The 20659-nt window shown below is 42.4% G+C and overlaps 1 protein-coding gene across 1 annotated transcript in view; it reads right to left on the bottom strand.

Annotated features, from left to right (window-relative positions):
• Itga2 (integrin subunit alpha 2) overlaps positions 1-20659 on the bottom strand; it is a 92230-nt gene that overhangs the window by 48678 nt on the left and 22893 nt on the right. Inside the window, exons 2-4 of the mRNA XM_075976040.1 lie at positions 19023-19140; positions 4388-4497; positions 489-580 (exon numbers count right to left, since the gene is read on the bottom strand). Of these exons, the coding sequence (XP_075832155.1) occupies positions 489-580; positions 4388-4497; positions 19023-19140 (320 nt within the window). The remainder of the gene's footprint in view (positions 1-488; positions 581-4387; positions 4498-19022; positions 19141-20659) is intronic.

The raw sequence follows: 20659 nt of genomic DNA, 5'->3' as shown, positions 1-20659 counted from the left end.
TATTAAATTGAAGCTCAGAAATTCCGTTTTCCTTCAGAAACCTTCCCTTCCTAGCACATTAGGAAATACACGCAAGGACAAGCAGATACACGACAGGAGAGACAGCTCCTTGCTTTCCATAGGATCGGAGTAGACAGACCTTATGGCAGCGATTGAAGGCAATCGCACTCCTTGGCTTTGAACCCTGCCTATTGATGGAAGATGCCTGTGACTTTGATGGCATCCACACCTGCCCACGCGCCTCCCGGGGCAAAGGCCTTGTTCTTCACCTTCTCATGGCATTCCAAACATCCTATCATTTGCTCACTACTCAAGAAGGCTCCGCATCAACCCTGTTATGTTTCCATGGTTAGCCAAGTAGCATAGTTGATCCAAAAGCGAACTTCGATGTTTAAATCTCCAGATTGCATTTGCTAAGAGGGAAGACAGGACGACACTGACCACACATTCTCTCCAGAGGAAGTAGGAGCTGAGAGGAGAACACTCACTAGAAAGCCACCGGTTCTCGAATTCCTGGTGAGGGTCAAACCCAGGCTCATGTTGGTTTTGATCTCCGTAACATTTGAGATGCTGGTTAAACCTTTTGGAGAGAAAGAGATGTTCTGAAGTATTAAATATATACCCTTCACGTAAGGCTGTAATAAAACAAATAGGCAGATTCATGGTTTTCCATACGTTTAAGTGTAGTATAACATATCCGGAAACAAACATTGTATAATGAAGAGTGGGAACGTGGTGTCTTCAGCCACTCCCAGCTCTCCTGTGTGAGGGACCATTAGGGAGCTGCACAGCCAGGGCATTTAAATATGTGTTTCAGAAAGGACAATGTTCCCATCAAACAAAACGCACAGTGAGGGCACCACCATCCATTTCTGTTTGTCACCTTGCCTTGCCTTTCTTTTCTTTTCTTCTTTTTTTAATCGGGATTGTTTAAAATACTCTTATTTGACAGATTCTGGCTTGAATCAGTAGGAGAATTTCAAAAAGAAACCATGGGGCCAGCCAGGTAAAACAAGAAATGAATCTGTCCCTCCAAGCCATGGCACCAACCACTACCTGGCTATTTCCTGAGCCTTGAAATTCCAGTTTTCAGTAACATGATTTCTTGGTGTTCTCTAGTTTCAGGCAAGCCATCGCCACCGTTGTTATTAATCCTCAGCTGGGTTGCTTCCCCCATTTCCCGGGGCGACTGCTCTAAGACTTCCCTCTTCTGAAGACTTAAATTCCACACTCGCTCAGCCAGTCTCTCACCAAGACTGCTAGAACACTGTGGTATGAATCACATGCTCCAGCAACCTTGGCTCCTCAGCACTGACAAGGGTCACCAAGAGGCCTCCTCTCTCCCTCCTTTCTTTCTGTCTTAGAGGAGGAAGAACTCTTAGACACATTCTCCCAGGCACTGGTGACGTGTCTCTAGTTAGATAAATAATGCACTCTCATTGGCCAATACCCACCTAATTGGTGGCACCCCTCACACTCTAGCTTTTTCTGGAAAGAGTTCTTAATCTTGTTACCCCATAGAGCTGTCTTGCTACCACTTCCATATCGCCTAAATTCTAGAAATGGGGGATGACTATTGATCCTTGTATTTATTTCTTTATAAATTATTTTTTTCCTAACTTGACAGTCCCACTGGATTTATAACTACATTAGTTACGTATGCTTTCATAGAGTAAGAATTTCTTTGGTATAGAAAGAAAACAATGAAACTCCTAAGCATGTGCCCTTATTTTTAAATGCATTTTATGTAAACATGTTGTTAATAAGGCAATGTGCCAGTATGTGTTAGCTTTATGTGTATGTGTGTCTTCTTAACTCCTGTGTTTTATACAAAATATTCTATGATTGTTTTGCTGAATATCCAGCTACCCATCAACAGTGATGTTTTTTCCTGGACCACCTAACTAGTATAATTGACCCAAAATGCAAACCCTGATGTTTAAATCTCTAGGTTTTATTTCAAAATAGGGATGGTGGGAAGACACTAACCAGAGGCATGAGAATCTAGAAATCCTAGAAAGCCACCACCTAAATGCTCAAAAGTTAAAAAGACACAATTGAGGCGATACAGTAACATTGCTGGTGTTTGCTTTTTTTTCTTGGTGCTGTGTTTCCTGTAATGTGGGGAACTGAACACAGACTCTCAGATATTCTTGGATCCACCCTTCAGCTATACACCCCATTGTTATAGAAAATTTTTTTAATATTAATTCCATACATGGTGAATATTTAGAGCTCTATCACCCACATCCCTTTTACGTAAACGAAAATGTTAACTGGGGCCTCACACTTCAACCTCTGTACCATGGCGCTGACATCACTGACCACGTAGCTCACTGAAAATGTACTCATTTAGAACCTGCTGTGGGGTGGAAATCATGTGACAAATGTGTCACCTAGAGATATGTAAGGGACACTCCTGCTCCTTTTTCTAACGTGGGGTGTGTGTGTGTGTGTGTGTGTGTGCATTTGGAAGCCAGAGGACAGATGCGGACAGATCCTCAGGCATCGTTTACTTTTCTTTCTAAACAGGGTCTAGTACTGAATCACTTCACCTAGCTGGCAATACTGACTGACCACTGAGCTTAGGAGGCCCAGCTGCCTCCAACTTCCCATTGCTATTGTCGCAAGTCTAAGTCAGCATGCGTGACTTTTTTATACAAGTGTGTGCTGCCGAGGCTGACTGTCTTAATTTTTTCCTTAACTTTTATTCTTCTTTCACAATTACATACCAACTTTCCTCCACTCCTCCCAGTACTTCCCTCCCAACTTTTCCTCTCCCCCAGATCAACTCCTCCTGTTTCCCTTCACACACGCAAAAAAAAGAGCAGGTCTCCCAGAGGTATCCATCCAAAACAGCCTAAAATGATACAATAAGATTGGGCACAGACCCTCTAATCACAGCTAGATGTGGCAACCCAGTGGTAGGAAAAGCATCCCAAGTGCAGGTAAAAGAGTCAGAGATACCCTCCCACTCCCATGCTGGGAGTCCCACAAGTATAGCATAAGGTGTATGCAGAGGACAAAGCTCAGACCCATGCAGGCTCCATGATTGACACTTCAGTGTCTGTGAGCCCCTATGAGCCCTGCTTAATTGATTCTATGGACCTTGTGTTTATGGTATTCTCGACCCCTCAGACTCTTAAAATCCTTCTTTCTCTCTTCCTCAGGGTTCCCTTGACTCTGCCTAGTGTTTGGCTGTGGGTCTCTACCATCTGCTCCCATTGGTTGCTGCTCCAACTCTCTGCTGACAACCAGGCTAGGCACTGATCTATGAATATAGCAGAACATCATTAGGGATCATTCCATTGACTTTTTCTTTCCTCCAGTCATGCTTGGTTTTATCTTGTGTCTCTGCGCTGTCCTGCCTCTGGTTCCTGGTCATGCAGGCAGCACAGGGCTGAGCGTTTTTATGTGACTTTTGGGAGTCAAACTCAAGTATTTGTGTTTGCAACGCAAGCACTTTACTGACTGAGCCACCTCCTTGGCCATGTTTCTAACTTTTTGCAACTGTCATTGAAATCATTCTGAGTTTTCTAACAATGCCCTTTCTTATCGCATGCCTTGGTTTTTAAGGAGGACTCGGGCTCAGCAATGTTTGTATTCTCATGGCTTTGCTGAGGTGTTAACCTAAAAGTTGAAGGTTCTTTTACTTCCTTCAGGAAATACCGTGTGGGATATTACTCATTCAGCTTTCTAGTCCCAAATCTTTATTATATATTCCTCATTGTAATAGAATACATCTGTAATGTAGGTGAATAAAACAGCAAATAATTTTAAGTTATGTATTTTAGCTAGAATGTAAACCTGTTGTTCAGTAAACCTGAAATACATAGCATTTCTTGGAACCTTCACTACCAATCCCAGAACTATTGTTTTGTACATAATGGCTTTTTTCTGGAAAGAGGAGGTAGAGAAATACTGATAAGTCTCAGACTTCTGGCCATAATATGAAAGATAAAAGTGGAGAAATCAGTCCATGATCTAAGACAAATGGCCCAGGAGGCAGAACCTTGCCTGTGAAGATTATTAAACCAGTTCTTCAAAGCCATTTAAAAATGTGGATATGAACTTATATGAGTAAATAAACAAAAGCATAAAGCTATCTACATTTCTTTTTTTTTTTGGATTTTTTTTGAGACAGGGTTTCTCTGTAGCTTTTGGTTCCTGTCCTGGAACTAGCTCTTGTAGAGCAGGCTGGCCTCGAACTCACAGAGATCCGCCTGCCTCTGCCTCCCGAGTGCTGGGATTAAAGGCGTGCGCCACCACCGCCCGGCTATCTACATTTCTTTAAGCCAAGATTGGGATCTTGTTGTCATTTTTGTCTGTGTTTCTGACAAATGAGACTTTCTATTTGTAAATAATCGCATTGCTAAGAACAACTCACTTTGCAGGTTCAGCTTCTCACAAGCGTTCGTGGGGACATCAACAGGACACTTGTACACATCTCCCATTCTGTTCTCAGGAAAGCCACTCCATGGTGAACCAACCAGCAGCCTAGAAACACAATGCTCTCATGAGTCACAGTATGGTACGGACAGTTTATTAAAGAAAAAACGGACTACAGGAAAGAAACATCACATTTAATTTTAATCTTATAAAAATTCATAGTTCAAACATGTTCATTTACAATTTGACTTGTCTCCTGCCCTCCCAGCTCATCAGGACAGTTAGTGGATGTCTGTGATATGGCTGCTTCACAAAACACCCCGAGATGTCCCTCCCCAGCAGCTAGAGAAGCATAGTCTCTAAAATTCATTGTGTAGCTCCTACTAAAAGCACATATCAAAAGCAACATTTTAATACCACGAGACGCACATGTGACTAGATACTACAGTGTGTGCTGGCATAGAGCTGAAGAATGACGTCATATTCATTCATTCCCAAGAGTGACAACCGACATTTCTGGAGTTCTTTCTATGCCTTAAGTTCTGTCACAGTCTGGGCTATTTAGGAAACAGATGCACTATCTGGGTGGCTTTATGGCTACTGCCTTTATAAAGGAGGATGCTTAGCAGAAATACTGAGCACATGTATCTCGGAGATCTCCTTAGTGACTGCAATACTGGGTGCATATTTAGAATACAGGATGAGCCTGATATTCACATCCTTCCTTTGGTTAGCTTCATTTCCCTTCTAGAGACTATGCTTCTCCTGCCCACAGAAATACAGTAGATGTTTATGCTCACACGGTACTGGATAGAAAGAGACCATGTACTGTTTGATCATTTTTCTCCCATGCTTGCGTGTTCATATGTGTGCAGATAGATGTGTGTGTGTGTGTGTGTGTGTGTGTGTGTGTACGTGTGCATATGTGTGTATGTAGGGGGGGCAGAAGATCACCTGAAACACTATCATCCTCCTATGAGACAGGGTCTTTCATTGGTTAGGAGCTCCTCAGTTAGGCTTCACTGGCTAGCCAGAGAGACCCCAAAGATCCACCTGTCTTTGCCTCTCTACTTATTGGTAACAAGTGAACCACCAACCCTTTACCAACTGAGCTATTGCCCAAACTGATTGGCTTAATCTTCAGAGGCCATAGCAGGTTATTTATTGTGTAACATCCAGTTGCTAAGGAAGCACATTTGCTTTACTGTTATTTGTTTTTTGAAGTTGAGAAGATTATCTATGAAAATCTTCCATTAGCATTCTTTGTTAATAATTTGTCACTATCATTTATATTTGTGCTCCATGCTAAATTTTATATAGTATACATAGAGAAATCTAAGGCAGATTCCTGCCTACTAAATCCAGCATAACCATTTAATGTACAAAAACAATAAAAGAATTATATGAGATGAAGGATAGGAATTAAGCTCTTCTGTGAAAAAATGTTAAAATGGTCAAAGGATACAAAAGGATGAAGAGAAAATCACCTTATTCATTGCATAAATTATTCTCAGAGAACATCTTGAATACATTAATTAAATTAAGTTTTATTAAGGTCACAACTGAAAGATTTTGTCCTCTCATCAACAGATAATTTAGCACTGCCTATTAAGATGTTACTTGTACTCAACACTTTAATCACATTAGACACACAGGTTAAGACTCTGGAAAAGCTAGAAATCTGAGTGATAGATATAAAGTCACCATATTCATTTTAATGGTGGGGCCGCTGGTGGCATTTGGCATGTAGGTTTGAGTAGATATGGTGTCCTTCATGCCCACTTAGAAGCAGTTAGGAATCTCATTCGTACTGTGAAAACTGTTTTAATAATGCTCCACTTTCTTCATCTTTAGTCTTTAGTATTCACTTACAGGGGTCTACACAGTGTTCCCCTTATTTTTGCAGACAAACACATCTTAAAGAAGCAGGCACTATGCCCCTGATCTCCTAATCAGCCCTGTCGTATTCTTTGCTTATCCTGCAGCGGAAGAGTCCAGTCTTATGGGACTCAGCTCTGCAGACTAAAGTTTCTTCCGCTGCCAACCTTCATACAGGCAATGCCATCCCACGCATGGCAGGTTCTACCCATCAGATTTATTTCCTCTTGGATAAAGCTCCCTCCAGAAAGCCATCTTTGAACTATGAGGACTAGATCTATGAGGTAGATATGAAAGTTGATGAGGGTCAAAGATTCTGTGCTTGTAAGTCTAAATTTTGTTGAACATATGAATGAAAAATAAGCATTTCAATTATTGATTGGAATAACTGTCTTGGTAAAGGAAAAGTTAATTAATAATGTATAATTATCTTTTAGCCAAAGAACTTATTTTTGTCCATGTAAAGGTGAAATTGAACCAACACACACATACACTATATATATACATATATGTATATGTATGTTAGCATTATGTATTAAAATATTACTTGTACTCAGTGTTTCAATCACATTAGACACATAGGTTAAGACACATGAAAAGTCAAAGAGAGCCAAAAGGAAGGAAAACCCTGTGGCTGTTCTGCAAGCTATTTCAGATTCAGCTTGTACATTCGACTGTGCATCAAAGTTATAGCTCTAAAAAATTTAATGTTTTAAATTTATCTTTGAAATTTTCATACATGTAAACGTGTCTTGATCGTAACCGCTTTCCACTCCCAAGTTAACTCCCTATTCCCCCAGTGCATCTGCTCAACCTCCTTTAAAATCTCCTACTGTGTCCGGTTAGTGCTACACATAAGCACATGGGTGTGTGACCCTTCAGTAAGGTTTTGGCTCTCTCCCAGTAGCCACTCCCCTGAAGAAAACACTTTCCCTCCCCGGCAGCCATCAATTGCCCATAGCTCCTCAGCTAAAAGTGGGTTCTCATTTGCCCTTTTCTCATCCACGGTGGAATTCACTGGTTTCATCTTGTACTGATCATGCAGAGATAGCATGCAGCTGTGGGGAGCTGATGTGCTCAGTGACTGTGCAAACCCAGAAGCCATCATTTCCCTGCTCAACTCCCCACACACTGACTGCTACATTCTTCTGCCTCCTCCCCATTCTGCATAGTTTCTTGAGTCTTAAATGGTGAAGACGTGATACAGATGACCCATGGGAAACTCAGCACTTTGTGTTATTTTATACGTGGCCCCTGGACCAGTTATGAGTCTCAGTGCAGAAAGAAGCTTCGCCGGTCAAGGTTGAAAGCATGGAGAAAAGTGAAAAGGACACCATGGTCATTAATCCTCACAGTCCAATTTGACTGGATCTAGAATCTGATGGAAACACACTCCAGCTGTGTCTGTGACACCTGTTTCCCAGAAGGCTGAATGGAGAAGGGAAGATCCACACTAAATGTGGGCAGCAGTCATCCATGGCTGGAGGCTTTGATCTAGCTGAATCTGGCACTGATTGCCCTCTGCTTCTTGAGCAGAGACGAAATGAGACCACCCGCCTCATGCTCCTGTATTCATGCCTTCCTCGCTATGATGGCTGTCCCCTCAAGGTGTGAGCTGAAATGAACCATGATTCCTTAAAATGCTGTTGCTGGTGTTTAGTCACAGCAACAAGAAGAGTCACCAATGAAGTGCCTAAGACAAGCAGTTATAGAAAGTGGGACTCTGGCCCTTGGTTTTCTGGGAATTCCTGTTAATGTTAGTAAATCTTACAGTATTTTGGAGTAGGTGTAAGGTTTTCCAAAACTTATCTAATTTAATCTGTAAAATGAATCTGAGATTATATTATTGGCATTTTGCAAATGGAAGTGCTGAGACAGGTGAGCAAGTCACCCCTTACAGAATTGCCGGTCAGGGTCAACTGTGCCCCTTTCTGAAGGACTGGATTGTAACCTCCAGGCAATTAGTTCTCTTTCCTCTTCAATGCAAGAAGCCCTAGGCCAGGCCTGGGAAGACTATCTAAATAAATGAGATGAATTTCTAGAAAGTGATGGAGTAGAAACTGGAAGCAGAGGTCTAGGTCACTGTAGTAATATGGGCGGCGGGGCTGCGTCCCCGACACCCCAGCCGCCTGCTCGGCTAGCTTATGCCCCAAAATAATTACACGGACACTGTATTCTTTTAATCACTGCTTGACCCATTAGCTCTAGCCCTTACTGGCTAATTCTTATATCCCGATCAACCCATCTCTAATAATCTGTGAGCACCGGTCTTACCGGAAAAGATTCAGCATGTCTAACCTGGCGGCTTGCTTCATCACGTGTGTCTGCCCGGGAGCAGGGAGCATGGTGTCTCTCTGAGGCGTCTGCCCCCCCCCCCCCGCGAGAGAAGAGCTGTGGAGTCTGAGCTCACTTCCTCTTCCTCCCAGTGTTCTGTTCTGTTTACTCCTCCCACCTATCTTCTAACCAATGAGGACCAAGCAGTTTCTTTTTATTTAACCAATGACCTTCCTCCATCAGGTCACACTTCCTGGATGCAGGTGGATGGCTGTGTGGTATTGAAGGGAGCCCCTATTCAGACATGTGCCATCGTCATCCTTGCGAGAGCACATATATACCCGGCACAGTACAGGTCATGCTGTGTGCAGTGACGGGCAAGGGCAGAGCATGTTCAGGAAGCACCAGATTTGATCACTCAGGTGACTTCTTTCATACCCATTTCCACTCCTTCTTGCCAAAGCCCAGGGGAGACATATTGAGGAAAGTTAAGTGTTTCTGAACTAAAGTGCTCTGTTTCTCGGTGTCTCCAGCAGCAAGGACACAGCACCAGCTCTCTGCTAATCTCCACGAGAAGAAGCAAGAGAGGCTTGCTGTGTTCTGTCCCACTGAGCACCTTGATGGGACGCTCCCTCACCTCCTCTCACCTCATCTAAGAATTCAGCACTAGTTAACCTTGAAATTAGAGAGGGGTTAAGATGTCGCCATCATCGTCACTACTGGGAACTTTGTGGCTCTCCGTAAGGTAAGCATACACAACAAAGAGGAAGAAACCTGCTCCTGCTCTGTCACATGCCACCCAATAAGGAGTAAATAAAAGCACTGAAATGTGAAGGGGGGGGGACAGAAACGAAGTCCTTTTCTTCATCTGCCATCTTAGATTATTAACATAAGACAGCAAAAGACAAGGTAATACCTGGCCATTTGGGGTACACCTGAAGACCGAGGGAGTCCCACTCCCTTGTTCACACAAGTGACTCAGTATGTAAATACTATAGCCCACCTCCAGTCCAGAAATCCCAGGGAAAGTTCTAGACCACTGCCACCATCTTTCCTGGTACCATTTCCCTCCCCACAGCAGACACCTCATCACGCCCACAGGCTTTCATGGAATCCTGTTCCTTACAGCTCACCCTCATGATAGGAGGCTATGAAGTCACCAGAGGCCACTCCCAAGGAATTGTGACATTCTTAAATTAAGCAGACAGGAAGTGAAGGAGGCTGGTCCAGCCAACCATCAAATTTTATGGGCATATAGCTGTAACAGGGAGAAGTACAAAAGGACAAATGTCACAAGGGGGGTAGGGCACACATGGGTGGGAAAACCATGTCAAAACATGAAAGGTGTTCTTTGCAGTTATGGATTTTACTGCCTCAACCAGAAAAGAAAAATAGAGCAATAGAGCTGTGTGACTAGTCACGAGTGCTGATTCCTCAAACTAAACCAAAGTCCACGATACAAACTGCTCCTTCCCTACGGTGAAACTGGGAATTCTTCCAAGACTATCCTAAATAACACTTACTGTTCAATTATCTTGTGGGAAAATAGTGATTATGGGGACTCTAAAAAGTAGCCAATTTGCCTACCTCCAGTGGAATTCCAAGTGCTTTGTTTAGTTAGTAAACAATATTTATGGTGGTGTATGTCAGGCAATTTTAAACCCACAATCCAGGAGCTACTAAAAATATCTTCCCTTGGTCTGTGAGTCTCTAAGCTCTCCAGGCACTTCCTCAACAGTAAGGACTTTTGTAGAGATTGCCAATGGAGGTGCAGTTAAAACAATATGGTATCATCGAGATGCCTTTACTGAGTGCCTATGGGATGGACATGTTTTACAACTCCAGGAGGCACCATTCTTATGTAAATTGTGTGTCCTGGCCCTGTACAGTAGACACCTGTGAGGTGGGTGACAAGACCTACTGTCTTAGGGTGACTATGGTTGTACTAAAAAAAAACACGACCCAAAGCAAACTGATGAGGCAAGGGTTTCTTAGTACTCCTTCATTTTGCTGTTCATCACTGGAGGAAGTCAAAACAGAAAGTGGAGCAGGGTGGGAACGTGGAGGCTAGAGTTCATGCGGAGGCTATGGAAGGGTGCTGCTTTGTGGCTTGTTCCCCATGGCTTGCTCAGCCTGCTTTCTTATAGAACCCAGGACCGCCAGCCCAGGGATGGCCCCACCCACAATGGCCTGAGCCCTCCCCATTGATCACTTACTTAAAAAATGTTCTACAGTGTTGCCTATAGCCTGATCTTATGGAGACATTTCCTCAATTGAGGCTCCCTCCTCTCTCATGACTCTGGCTTGTGTTAAGTTGACCTAAAACTAGCCAGAACACCTATCATGAACCATACTCGATTGTAGGTACTAAGGATACATTACTGAATGAGTCACTAAAAAAATTCTGGCCTCAATTTTTACATTCTAGAGTGAAGACAGATAATAAATCTTGGAAATGAACCATATGGTGGCAGGGATCAGTGGGAAGGAAGATGAGTGTGTCAGAAGCATGAGGTAGAGACTGGTATAATCTTTATTCAAATGGTTAGGGAAACCCCACTCCCCCCAAAAATCATTCAAGACTTAAGGAGACTTAAGCATTCAAGACTTAAAAGAAGACAGGAATTGTAGCCTGGGGGTGCAGCAAGCACAAATGTCCAGTGGCCCGAGAAAATGGCAAACTGTGGGATCAGTTTGTCAAGCAGGCCAGGTCACATATAGACTAGTGTGTAATTAGCTCCTGTTTTCATCTCTAAGTAAGAAAGGCTTCAGGGGGGCTGAGTATAGAGTGATCACAATTTGACACATTTGGGGAACTGTGACAGGTGCTTCCTTAAAATGGCTGTAGTAAAGCCACCAGGAAGCCAGATGACTGGTTTTGCGGTCTCCTGCGTAAAAGGTATGGGGGCTCGCAGAGTTTCAGAGAATTCCGGCGCTGAGCCCTGGCCTTGCTTAAAATAGTTTTTCAAAGTAGGGTCAGCAGGGTTTCTTCAAACTTAAACAGAGGCGGGAAGAAAGAGGGACAGGGGGACAGAGGGGTGGTCACGGGATCAAGGGAAATCCTAGGAGTTGGGATGTTAGGCAGACCTGCAGAGCAAGATCTTGAGATGAAGAAGCCCAAGGTCTGTATGAGCGACACCGGGACACCAGGAGTTCGAGATGTCCTCTAGACCCTGAAGGGGATACCCTACTTATGACTGGAGCCTATTCTATGTAATATCTATGCCAACATTAGACATTTCAGAGCCCACAGCATATGAATAAGAATATCATCCTTTTAACATTCTAGGTTACTGACAACACAGGGCATCTGGCAAGGTATAAATAGATCCTTGCTTCTTGCTAGTTAATGGAAAAGGTGTTTGTGGATGAAGGAAGTCACCTATGAAAGGTTTTCCCTTAGGAAAAGGGGGTGCAGGTAAACTTTATCTTTTATGTCAGAGCATTGCTCTTCCAAACCCAATAGTCAAACTCTTTGGCATAAGTCTCATTATATGACCACAGACTCTTCAGCTTCCAGACTGTTCCCTGAAGTGGTGAGATGGCAAAGCCCTCAAGGTCTGTCAATGTCACAACGGAGTCCACCTATGTCTATCCTTAAAGCATGTTAAGGCTGCTGTGCTTTATAAAAGCCCTAGAAATTTATTTTCTTACTGGAAACAAAGGAGCCAATAAATATCAAGTATGGCTTCAAATCGCCCTCCATAAAGTTTTCCTGAAGTTAAAATCAAAAGCTGAGATACTCACTGAAAAGAATTACGGTGATGCAAGTCCCCCCACTTTTACCCATCCTAGGGAAACAAGTATGGTTTTGAAGTTACTCCATTTCAGACATCAAAGCCCATGAGACAATACAATACCTTTCTGATAGGTGTTTTGGTAGCATTTTTTTTAAATCAGAGATAAACACTTGAATAGCAACAGCATTGTAAAACTACATAATGGTTAATTAAGGACTCTTATAGGAATTATCTTCTTTGGTCCTTATTATTACCTATGAGGTGTAACATATTTCTGGTTTTGTATAAAGACACTGGTGGTTTGAATGAGATACATCCAGCCCCTTCCATGACGCAGGCCTTTGAACACTTGGTCCCCACTTGGGGGTGCTGTTTGGAGAAATTTGGGAGGTGTGGTCTTGCTGGAGAAAGCATGTCACTAAGGGTAAACTTTGAGAATGTACAGTTCCATCCTATTTCCATTTTTCTCTCTCCTCTCTCTGACTTTGCTTGGGATATGGCCTCTTAGCTTTCTGCTCCTGATGTTTGCTGTCATGTATTCTTCCCAGAGCGGACTCATCCTTGAGGAACTATAAGGCCAAGGAAACCCTTCTTTCTTTAGGTTGTCTTGGTCATGGTGTTTTACCACAGCAACAGAATATAACCAGTACAGCATCTCAGTGGTTGCAGAATCCAGACCCACTCCCATGTCCTTTCCTTCTAAATCCACAATTCTATCATACGGGTTTACTTAGAGTTCTTCTAGACAAGAACTCAGTACTTGCTCATCACATGGAACCTAAAAACATTAACAGCCACCTCACATCTCTGCCACTTCCCACATCCATGTTCTGATGGAGAGATATGTTTGAGATGGTTGGATGCCAGAAAGCTTTGTGTGTCCAAGCTCTTTACTCTGATCAATAAGCTTCGCTCTGGAGCAGGCACTCAATATTATCACGAGGATTATCTGATAAGATGTCTTGGGATTTTCCACAGATCACGGATATGTTCTAAGCATTCTAGAACAGCAGGTATCTTTCAAGTGTGAGTAACAAACAGTGTGTGTGTGTGCGTGCATGTGTGTGCATTGTATGTGTGTGTGTGTGTACATGAGCACCACAAACTCAAGTCCAGAAGGGATGAAAGCAAGTTAGAACAAGGGCTATTTAACACAGAGAGCCTTTGATGTCTGCTACAAAAAGAGAACATTTCTCTCTCCCATGGGACTTTCTATTTAAGTTTCTCCTAGAGTCATTTGTTGGAGGACTATTCACACTCATAGTAAATAAAAACCTTTACTAAGTTTTCTCTTAACCAAAAAGTTGAAACAGCAACATGTGCCCCCACACAGATGCAGTGTTTTTTTTTCTTTTTGCTGCAATATTCATTCTTAGTTCTTCTCTCTTTATAAGGAATAGAATGCACCGTCCTTGACAAAACAAGTAAATACATTGCCATGACTGGAAATACCCCTCATTCTTCGTCTTCCTCTCACCAGTGATTTCAGTTACAATGATTTTGAGTCATAATGAACTCAGATTTTTCTCGGGGCAAGCCTTCAGACTCCACAAACAGAAAGAGTACATATCGCCACTAGTTCCAGGAAATGATCTTAAAAAGTCTCAGGCCCTTGTAGATTGTTTGTGATAAGGATTACATCATCCACACTGAACATCCGGTGTATGAGATTCAAACTGGGGGCAGGCGGGCCCTCCTCTGCCTAAGCCAAGGGAAGAGTACACCAGACTTTACTCTTAGCCAGAGGGATGCATAGCAGCTCTGCTTGGGAGGGTCAACTTGCTCTTAAAACTATGTAACTTCAGTAGCTCACTGACAACTGTGGAAAAGGCTCACGGAGTAATGAAGAGATGTCAGCCATACTATTGAAGTGGAAGTCTAGGGTGTAATTAAAAAATCTAATAAATAAGACTATTAAATTAGCCAAGCTTGCTTGATTAAAATCTAGTAGATCTTGAAGTAAAACATGCCTATATTCTTAACATTAGATACAAGGACAATTCAAACCGCATCCTAAAACAATAGTGTGATTTAAAAACACTCTGACTAGATAGAGCCTTGAATGAATTAGAATAAAAAGTCTGAGAAATGGAGTCAAGGGTAAAAGAGATTATAAGAAAGTCAAAGTAGAGGGAAATGGGGGACGACCTACCTCAGAATAAGCAGTTAGACAGCAATGAACTAAAAGGTCCTGTGTGTGTGTGTGTGTGTGTGTGTGTGTGTGTGTATGATAAACTGACTCAAGAGAAAACACTCACAATTTATTGTAGGAATTCCTAGCAAAAGCTAACTTCATTAGTATCAGAAGGAAAGTTAATGTTTAAACAGTTTTTCCCACATCTGCTACTTCCATAATGTCTGGGCAATTGTCATAAATTAGGAGTGGGGAAGGGCACAGTGCCAATTGTCAAAACAAATAGGCGATTCTGGAGCCAAGGTTTCGTGTTATTTTTCCTCCTCGCTGTGAAGGCAGCCTGTCCTGTCCTGATTGAAGACTATCTAGCCTGGTAATTGTACCCAGGAAAGGCCCACTGACATAGCCATGCTAATAACAGAGGCTATGAGGAAATCTTGTATCTCTAGTGTCTTGGGCCTTGGAAAGAGAAAATGAGCTCTTACTGTTGAGTTCATGGAATAGGAGAATGTAAACAGGAGCATTTCCAAGGCTTGGAACCGAATTACTTCTTCCCTCTTATTCATGCATTCCTATTCTGCATATAAATCTTCCTCCTAGACTGTTCCGCACTCCGGAGGTCAAGTCCCAAGCTCTGTATTTCCCGCACCCCACATAGGCACAGTGTCCAGTCCACAGTGGATTAGGTAATTTTGTCCGTGGCTTGACCTGTTCTGTTTCTTTGCTTGGCAAGACCCAAACAGTGAGAGGCTTTGGACAGGCTTGCCCACCAGCTTTGCTCTCTTCCTTTCTGCTTTGTGCCTCCAGAGGATTCAGCCACTTAGAGAGACACAAATTGCCCCTTCTCCTCTGTGAGGTGCAGTAAGTCTCTACAGGCTGATAATTAGATCCTGGCTAATGGGTAGGAAGGCTGTGATCCTAAGCTAAAGTTCCATCTTACCAAAAAGTTCCATACTGGCATTCAAGGCACCAACCCAGCCAATTATAGACTAGGGCCTTGTTTCCCAATAGCCATTGTTGTTATTTAAACAAGAATATTATGGGAAGAGTAAGGCGGGATTTAGAATTATCTGATGTCCCTGGTCTTGATGACACTTGCTCAGCACCAGAATTTCAATATAATCTGCTAATACCAATGCATTTTAACAATATCTTGAATTCTTCCACAGAGAAAAAAGACAAGACTGACTCCCACTTTCCCAGGATTCTACCTGTTAAAGTCCCCATCAGCTTTTGGCCGTTTTGGTCTTACTCAGCTGTCACCTAGCCAGTGGTTGAGTTCCTCGCCAATCCATAACAGACTCGTCATCTTTAATAACATCTATCACAGCTGGTGGCCTTTTCTCTTAGACTTATTCTGCCCCAGAAAAAGCTGATACTGAAAACAAAAACAAAGCAACCTCGAACCTCAATGCCAGATTGTCCTTAGCGTGGATGTGCCTAGCTGGAGTTCGCGTGGCGCTCTCCTTCAGCTTGTATATCTGAAGGTAGTCTCAAATACTTCACTTCATAGGCTATCTGTGGTGAACCATTTAGAAGTAGGGCCTTCATTTAGTCCTTCAACAAACGGTTATCCTTTTAAAATTTTAAGATGTATTTTATGTCTTTCTATCTAAGTGCAAATTGGCACATGTGAGTGTAGGTGTCAAATACCCCTGGAATTATAATTATAAGTGATTGATAGTCATCCTACATGAATACTGGAGACCAAACTCTGATCCTTTGTAAGAGCAGTATGCACTCCTAACTGTGGAGGCATCTTTCCAGCCCCAAGAAATAGTTCTGGATTTCTTGCTTAGGACCAGTTCCGATCTTGGGTTCATTAGCAACTTAATGAACTAGATTCTAAGGTCAGAACATGGCCTGCATCTGCCTTCTAGCTTGCTTTCATCTCTATAGTAATTAAAAAAAATGATTATTGGTAGGACTGCAGCTCCCGTCGGTGCTCCCTGCGGTCCTCCCAATGATGGCAGTAGGTTCTAGCCCTTGAGCACCCAGCCTGACTGCTCTCCAGTCTCCTAGCTGATAGACTATTTTCAACAGCCATTGCTTTCTGGGTCTCTTCAGAGTAAGAAGTTCAGGTTCTTCTCCAGCCCACGTGTTTCCGTCATTTTAATCTTAGCTCGACATTTGCTTATTCTAAATGCCTTCTAAGATGAACCATGATAACTTAATTTTGTTTTCTCATGACACAGATAAGCATGCATAAAATAGTTTTTTTTCTTTAATTTAGTGGATTAGAGAAGCAAATGTAAGCTCGCAACATGAAGGTAATACATTGTAGTTATCACTGAAAGTCAGTTGAAGTTTATGTTATTGTTTAAAAGCATCCAGAGGATCAGGACCTAAAGCTGCAGGCTTAGTGGGCGGAGCTTAAGTCCCTGTGCCACAACAGAGAGGTTGTGTTCCAAGGACCTGTCCATGAATGGGCATCAAATTGGAGAGGGGAGGAACTTGCCTGCCTCAACATAAATTTTAGTGTCATCTGATTTCCTTGATTTTTTTCTATTACTTTCACAGTAAACTTAAATTAACATAGATATATGTTAGATTAACATATATAGATAGATATCCATTATATATTCACTACACACACACACACACACACACACACACACACATACATTTCCTCAGTTTCTCAAAAGTAGTCATTTTTCACCAGATAATAAAGCTCTGAGTTATAAATGTAATCCTATACATTAAAAGTCTTGCGTACTGCCCTGGCTGGCTAGTTTTATGTCAACTTGACACAACTTAAAGTTATCTAAAAGGAGGAGCCCTTAATTGAGAAAATGCATCCATAAGATCCGGCTGTAGGTTTCCTACTAGACCCATAATGGCTTCCTCAATCAAGATTTGTTTCCTTGCTCTCCCTCTCTGTTCTTTCCTTGTCTCAGCCACGTGGTTCTCATGTTCTCCTCTCCCCTCTCTTTCTCTTCTCTCCCTCTCCTTCCATCCTCCCCTCGCACACTCCCAATTTTCTAGCACTAGAAAAATTCCCAGGAATCCACAAGGATAACCCCAGCCAAGACCGTAAGCAATTGTGGAGAGGGCACTTGAACTGGTGATCTTTTCCTGTAATCATATTGATGACTACCTTAATTTTCTTATAGAACTTTTCATCCAGCAACAGATGGAAGCAGATACAGAGATCAGATCCACAGCTAAGCACCGGACCGAGCTCCCAGAGTCCAGTTGAAGAGAGAAAGGAGTAATAATATGAACAAAGGGATCAAGACTATGATGGGGATACTCACAGAAGCTTCTGACCTGAGCTAGTTGGAGCTCACTGACTCCAGACTGACAGGGGGAACCTGCATAGGACCAAACAAGGCCCTCTGAATGTGGGTGACAGTTGTGTGACGGGAGCAGTCTATGTGGACCAGTATTTATGCCTAGTGCTTGAACTGGCTTTTTGCAACCCATTCTCCTTGAAGGGATATTTCGCTCAGTCTAAATATAGTGGGAAGGGCCTTGATCCTGCCTCAAAGCGATATTCCACACATTCTTGAACCCCCATGGAAGTCTTACCCTCTCTGAGGAGTGGATAGTAGTGGGGTTGGGGGTACGGGAGGAGGAAGGGGAGGGGGAACTGGGATTGTTACATAACATAAGAATTTTATGTAAAACTTTTAAAAAAAAATTTTTAGAAAGATCTGACTGTAGAACATTTTATTAATTAGTGATCGGTGGCGGAGGACCCAGTCCACTGTGAGTGGTGCCGTCCCTTGGCTGGCGGTCCTGGGTGCTGTAAGAAAGCAGGCTGAGCAAGCCATGATGAACAAGTCATTAATCAGCTCCTCTCCATGGCTTCTGCATCAGCTCCTGCCTCCAGGTCCCTGCCTGCTTGAGTTCCTGTCCTGCCTTCTTTTAATGATGAACTGTGATGTGGGAGTGTAAGCGGAATAATCTCTTTCCTCCCCTATTTGCTTCTGGTCATGGTGTTCTATCACAGCAATAGTAACTTAAACTAAAACAAGTACTTTAAGCTAGAAGTCAACGTTGTGAGTTTTCTGTGAACACATAAGAGAACTCTTGTACCAGGCTAAACCTGACTTAGAGCTGAGGGGGCAAAGCCCTGTTAAAAGAAAATATTTTGGACATTGTTCTGCCCCACCCCCAGGAGGGATACCAAAATAATGTTAGCTGGGTGATTCTTTTAAAGCTCATGGAAGATCAGTTCAAAGGTTAAGAAACCAAGGAAATACACATTTGTCTATATTTTTTCTTATCTACCACAATTATGGTCAGAACTCATATTGTCAGTAGAATTTTTACAGAAAGTTTTCTATCTGAGATTTCTCCCCACTAAAAAGTACCATTCTAGTATCCTATTTATTGTCAGTCCACAGTTATGAACTTTTGAAGAAAAGCCCTCATTTAAAAATATTGGATCAAAGAAACAAAAGAACTGGGTACGCCTTTAATTCCCAACACACCCTGAAGACAGAGGCAAGCATTTTTTTGTATGTTCCGGACCAGCCAGAGTAACATGGTGAGACTGTCTCGGAATGACGGTAAAGCACACACTATCCATTAACAGTATCCAAATATTACATTTATACAATTATATTCTATTGAAATAATAAAGAAGAGAATAGCCTTACCAGTTGCCCTGTGGGGTTTTGAGCTGCTGCACAGCATAACCAAACTGTTCACTTGAAGGACCGGAAAATATTTTTGCTCCTGGGAGGCCAACATTGTATGCCAGACAGCTTAAAATACCTATTAAAATTGAAAACATAGCCATATTTACAATTTTTAATGTAAGTGCATAATATGATTGGTAAGGACCATGTTTTAAAAAAACCTTGTCTGACCTGATAACTCTTCTTCTTATCAGTGTTGATAAGAAGTAACAGCTACTACATCTAAAGCACGTGTGTGGGCCCTAGCACAGGTCTAGATACTCATATGCATAATTCACTGCCTTAGTATTGCCCCTCCCGGCAGCCTCAGCGGACAATGGTATCTTTGCTTCACAGAGATTTTGGAGGTTCCAGATGAGTCTTTCATGCCTAGTGATAAGGGAAGGCCAGGATTTGAACAAGAGACCAAATTAACACGCTCAGCTCTTAAACCATTGTTTTGTTATATAGTGTATGATGATTTAAATTCTTTTTGTCTTCACTCACAGAGCAAGACCTTAAGCTACTCATGCGCAGTGTCCCAAGGGGGCCCTGTCCTTGACACAGTCTCTGTATGAAACGTGTGTTAAAATCATAGTGCTGAGGGGAGGGGAAAGTCATGCCCTGCAAATCAGCATCATTTACTTTCTCAGAAAAGGATGCTTCGTAAGCTAAAGACTTAGGAAACGGTGCATTATCTTCTTATTCCAGTGGGAACTGTCAAAAGCACTTTGTCTTTTGATTTTTCTTACTTAACAATCAATAAATGGCAGTCTTGGAAAACAGAACAAAGCGAAGGAGACAATATCTAATAGAGTTTGTTTGTTTTACACTTCTGTTTCTGATTGAAAGGGAGAGAAGAGCAGAGCTTACTCTCTCTGGTGCCAAAAGCACGGATGCTGGGAGGGCTTCACACTGTAGAAGCCAGGTTTTGTGGATTTGGAAAGGGGGTGCTGCAAAAACTCCACTATTTATCCTTACAGAGCTTTAAAAAAAAACCAGCAAAACAGCCTGGACTCTTAAACTTAAGGTCACCATTCCTGCGCCCTTTGTCTTCACAGAGGAAGGTTTCACGTTGGGACCAGCATTAAGTCTGCATGGTGTTTTAGACCTATGTCATTCCAGAGTCAGAAAGCCTGGATGAACTGGTTTGCTTTACCACTGTGCTTCTGAACTTATGGAAGGAGATGCTTTAGACTGCTTCCAAGGAAAAATGAAGTCATGGATGACGCTTTGGGAGCTGAAATAATCAATGAACCTTTTTAAGTGCCAAAAAATACTCTACTGGGCGTTGGCTCACTCAAAAAAAGCCCAGCTCATTATTTCTTAGAAATGTAAACTTTCCAGGAAGAAAAGGGCACATATTATTTTTGAAATCCACTGTGACATAATCTGCATGGGTCAACATTTGGACATTTGATCTGTAACATCTGTCTCTTCATAGGACCACTGCGCCTTTTTACCGAGGAAGCAAAATGCAAAAGGAAATAACAGCTCAAAAAATTGAGCAGAATCCCGAAAGCAGCATTCAGAATGCTCGTGTATCTAACAAGACTTCGCCTTCACCCATTATGAGAACTTAGCAAGTACTATTGGAATGTTCATCAGGTTTTATG

The sequence above is a fragment of the Microtus pennsylvanicus genome, chromosome 6 (genome assembly GCF_037038515.1).
Source record: "Microtus pennsylvanicus isolate mMicPen1 chromosome 6, mMicPen1.hap1, whole genome shotgun sequence".
Lineage (NCBI taxonomy): Eukaryota > Metazoa > Chordata > Mammalia > Rodentia > Cricetidae > Microtus > Microtus pennsylvanicus.
The sequence above is the reverse complement of the archived record's forward strand: the minus strand, read 5'-3'. Positions and strand labels throughout refer to the sequence as shown.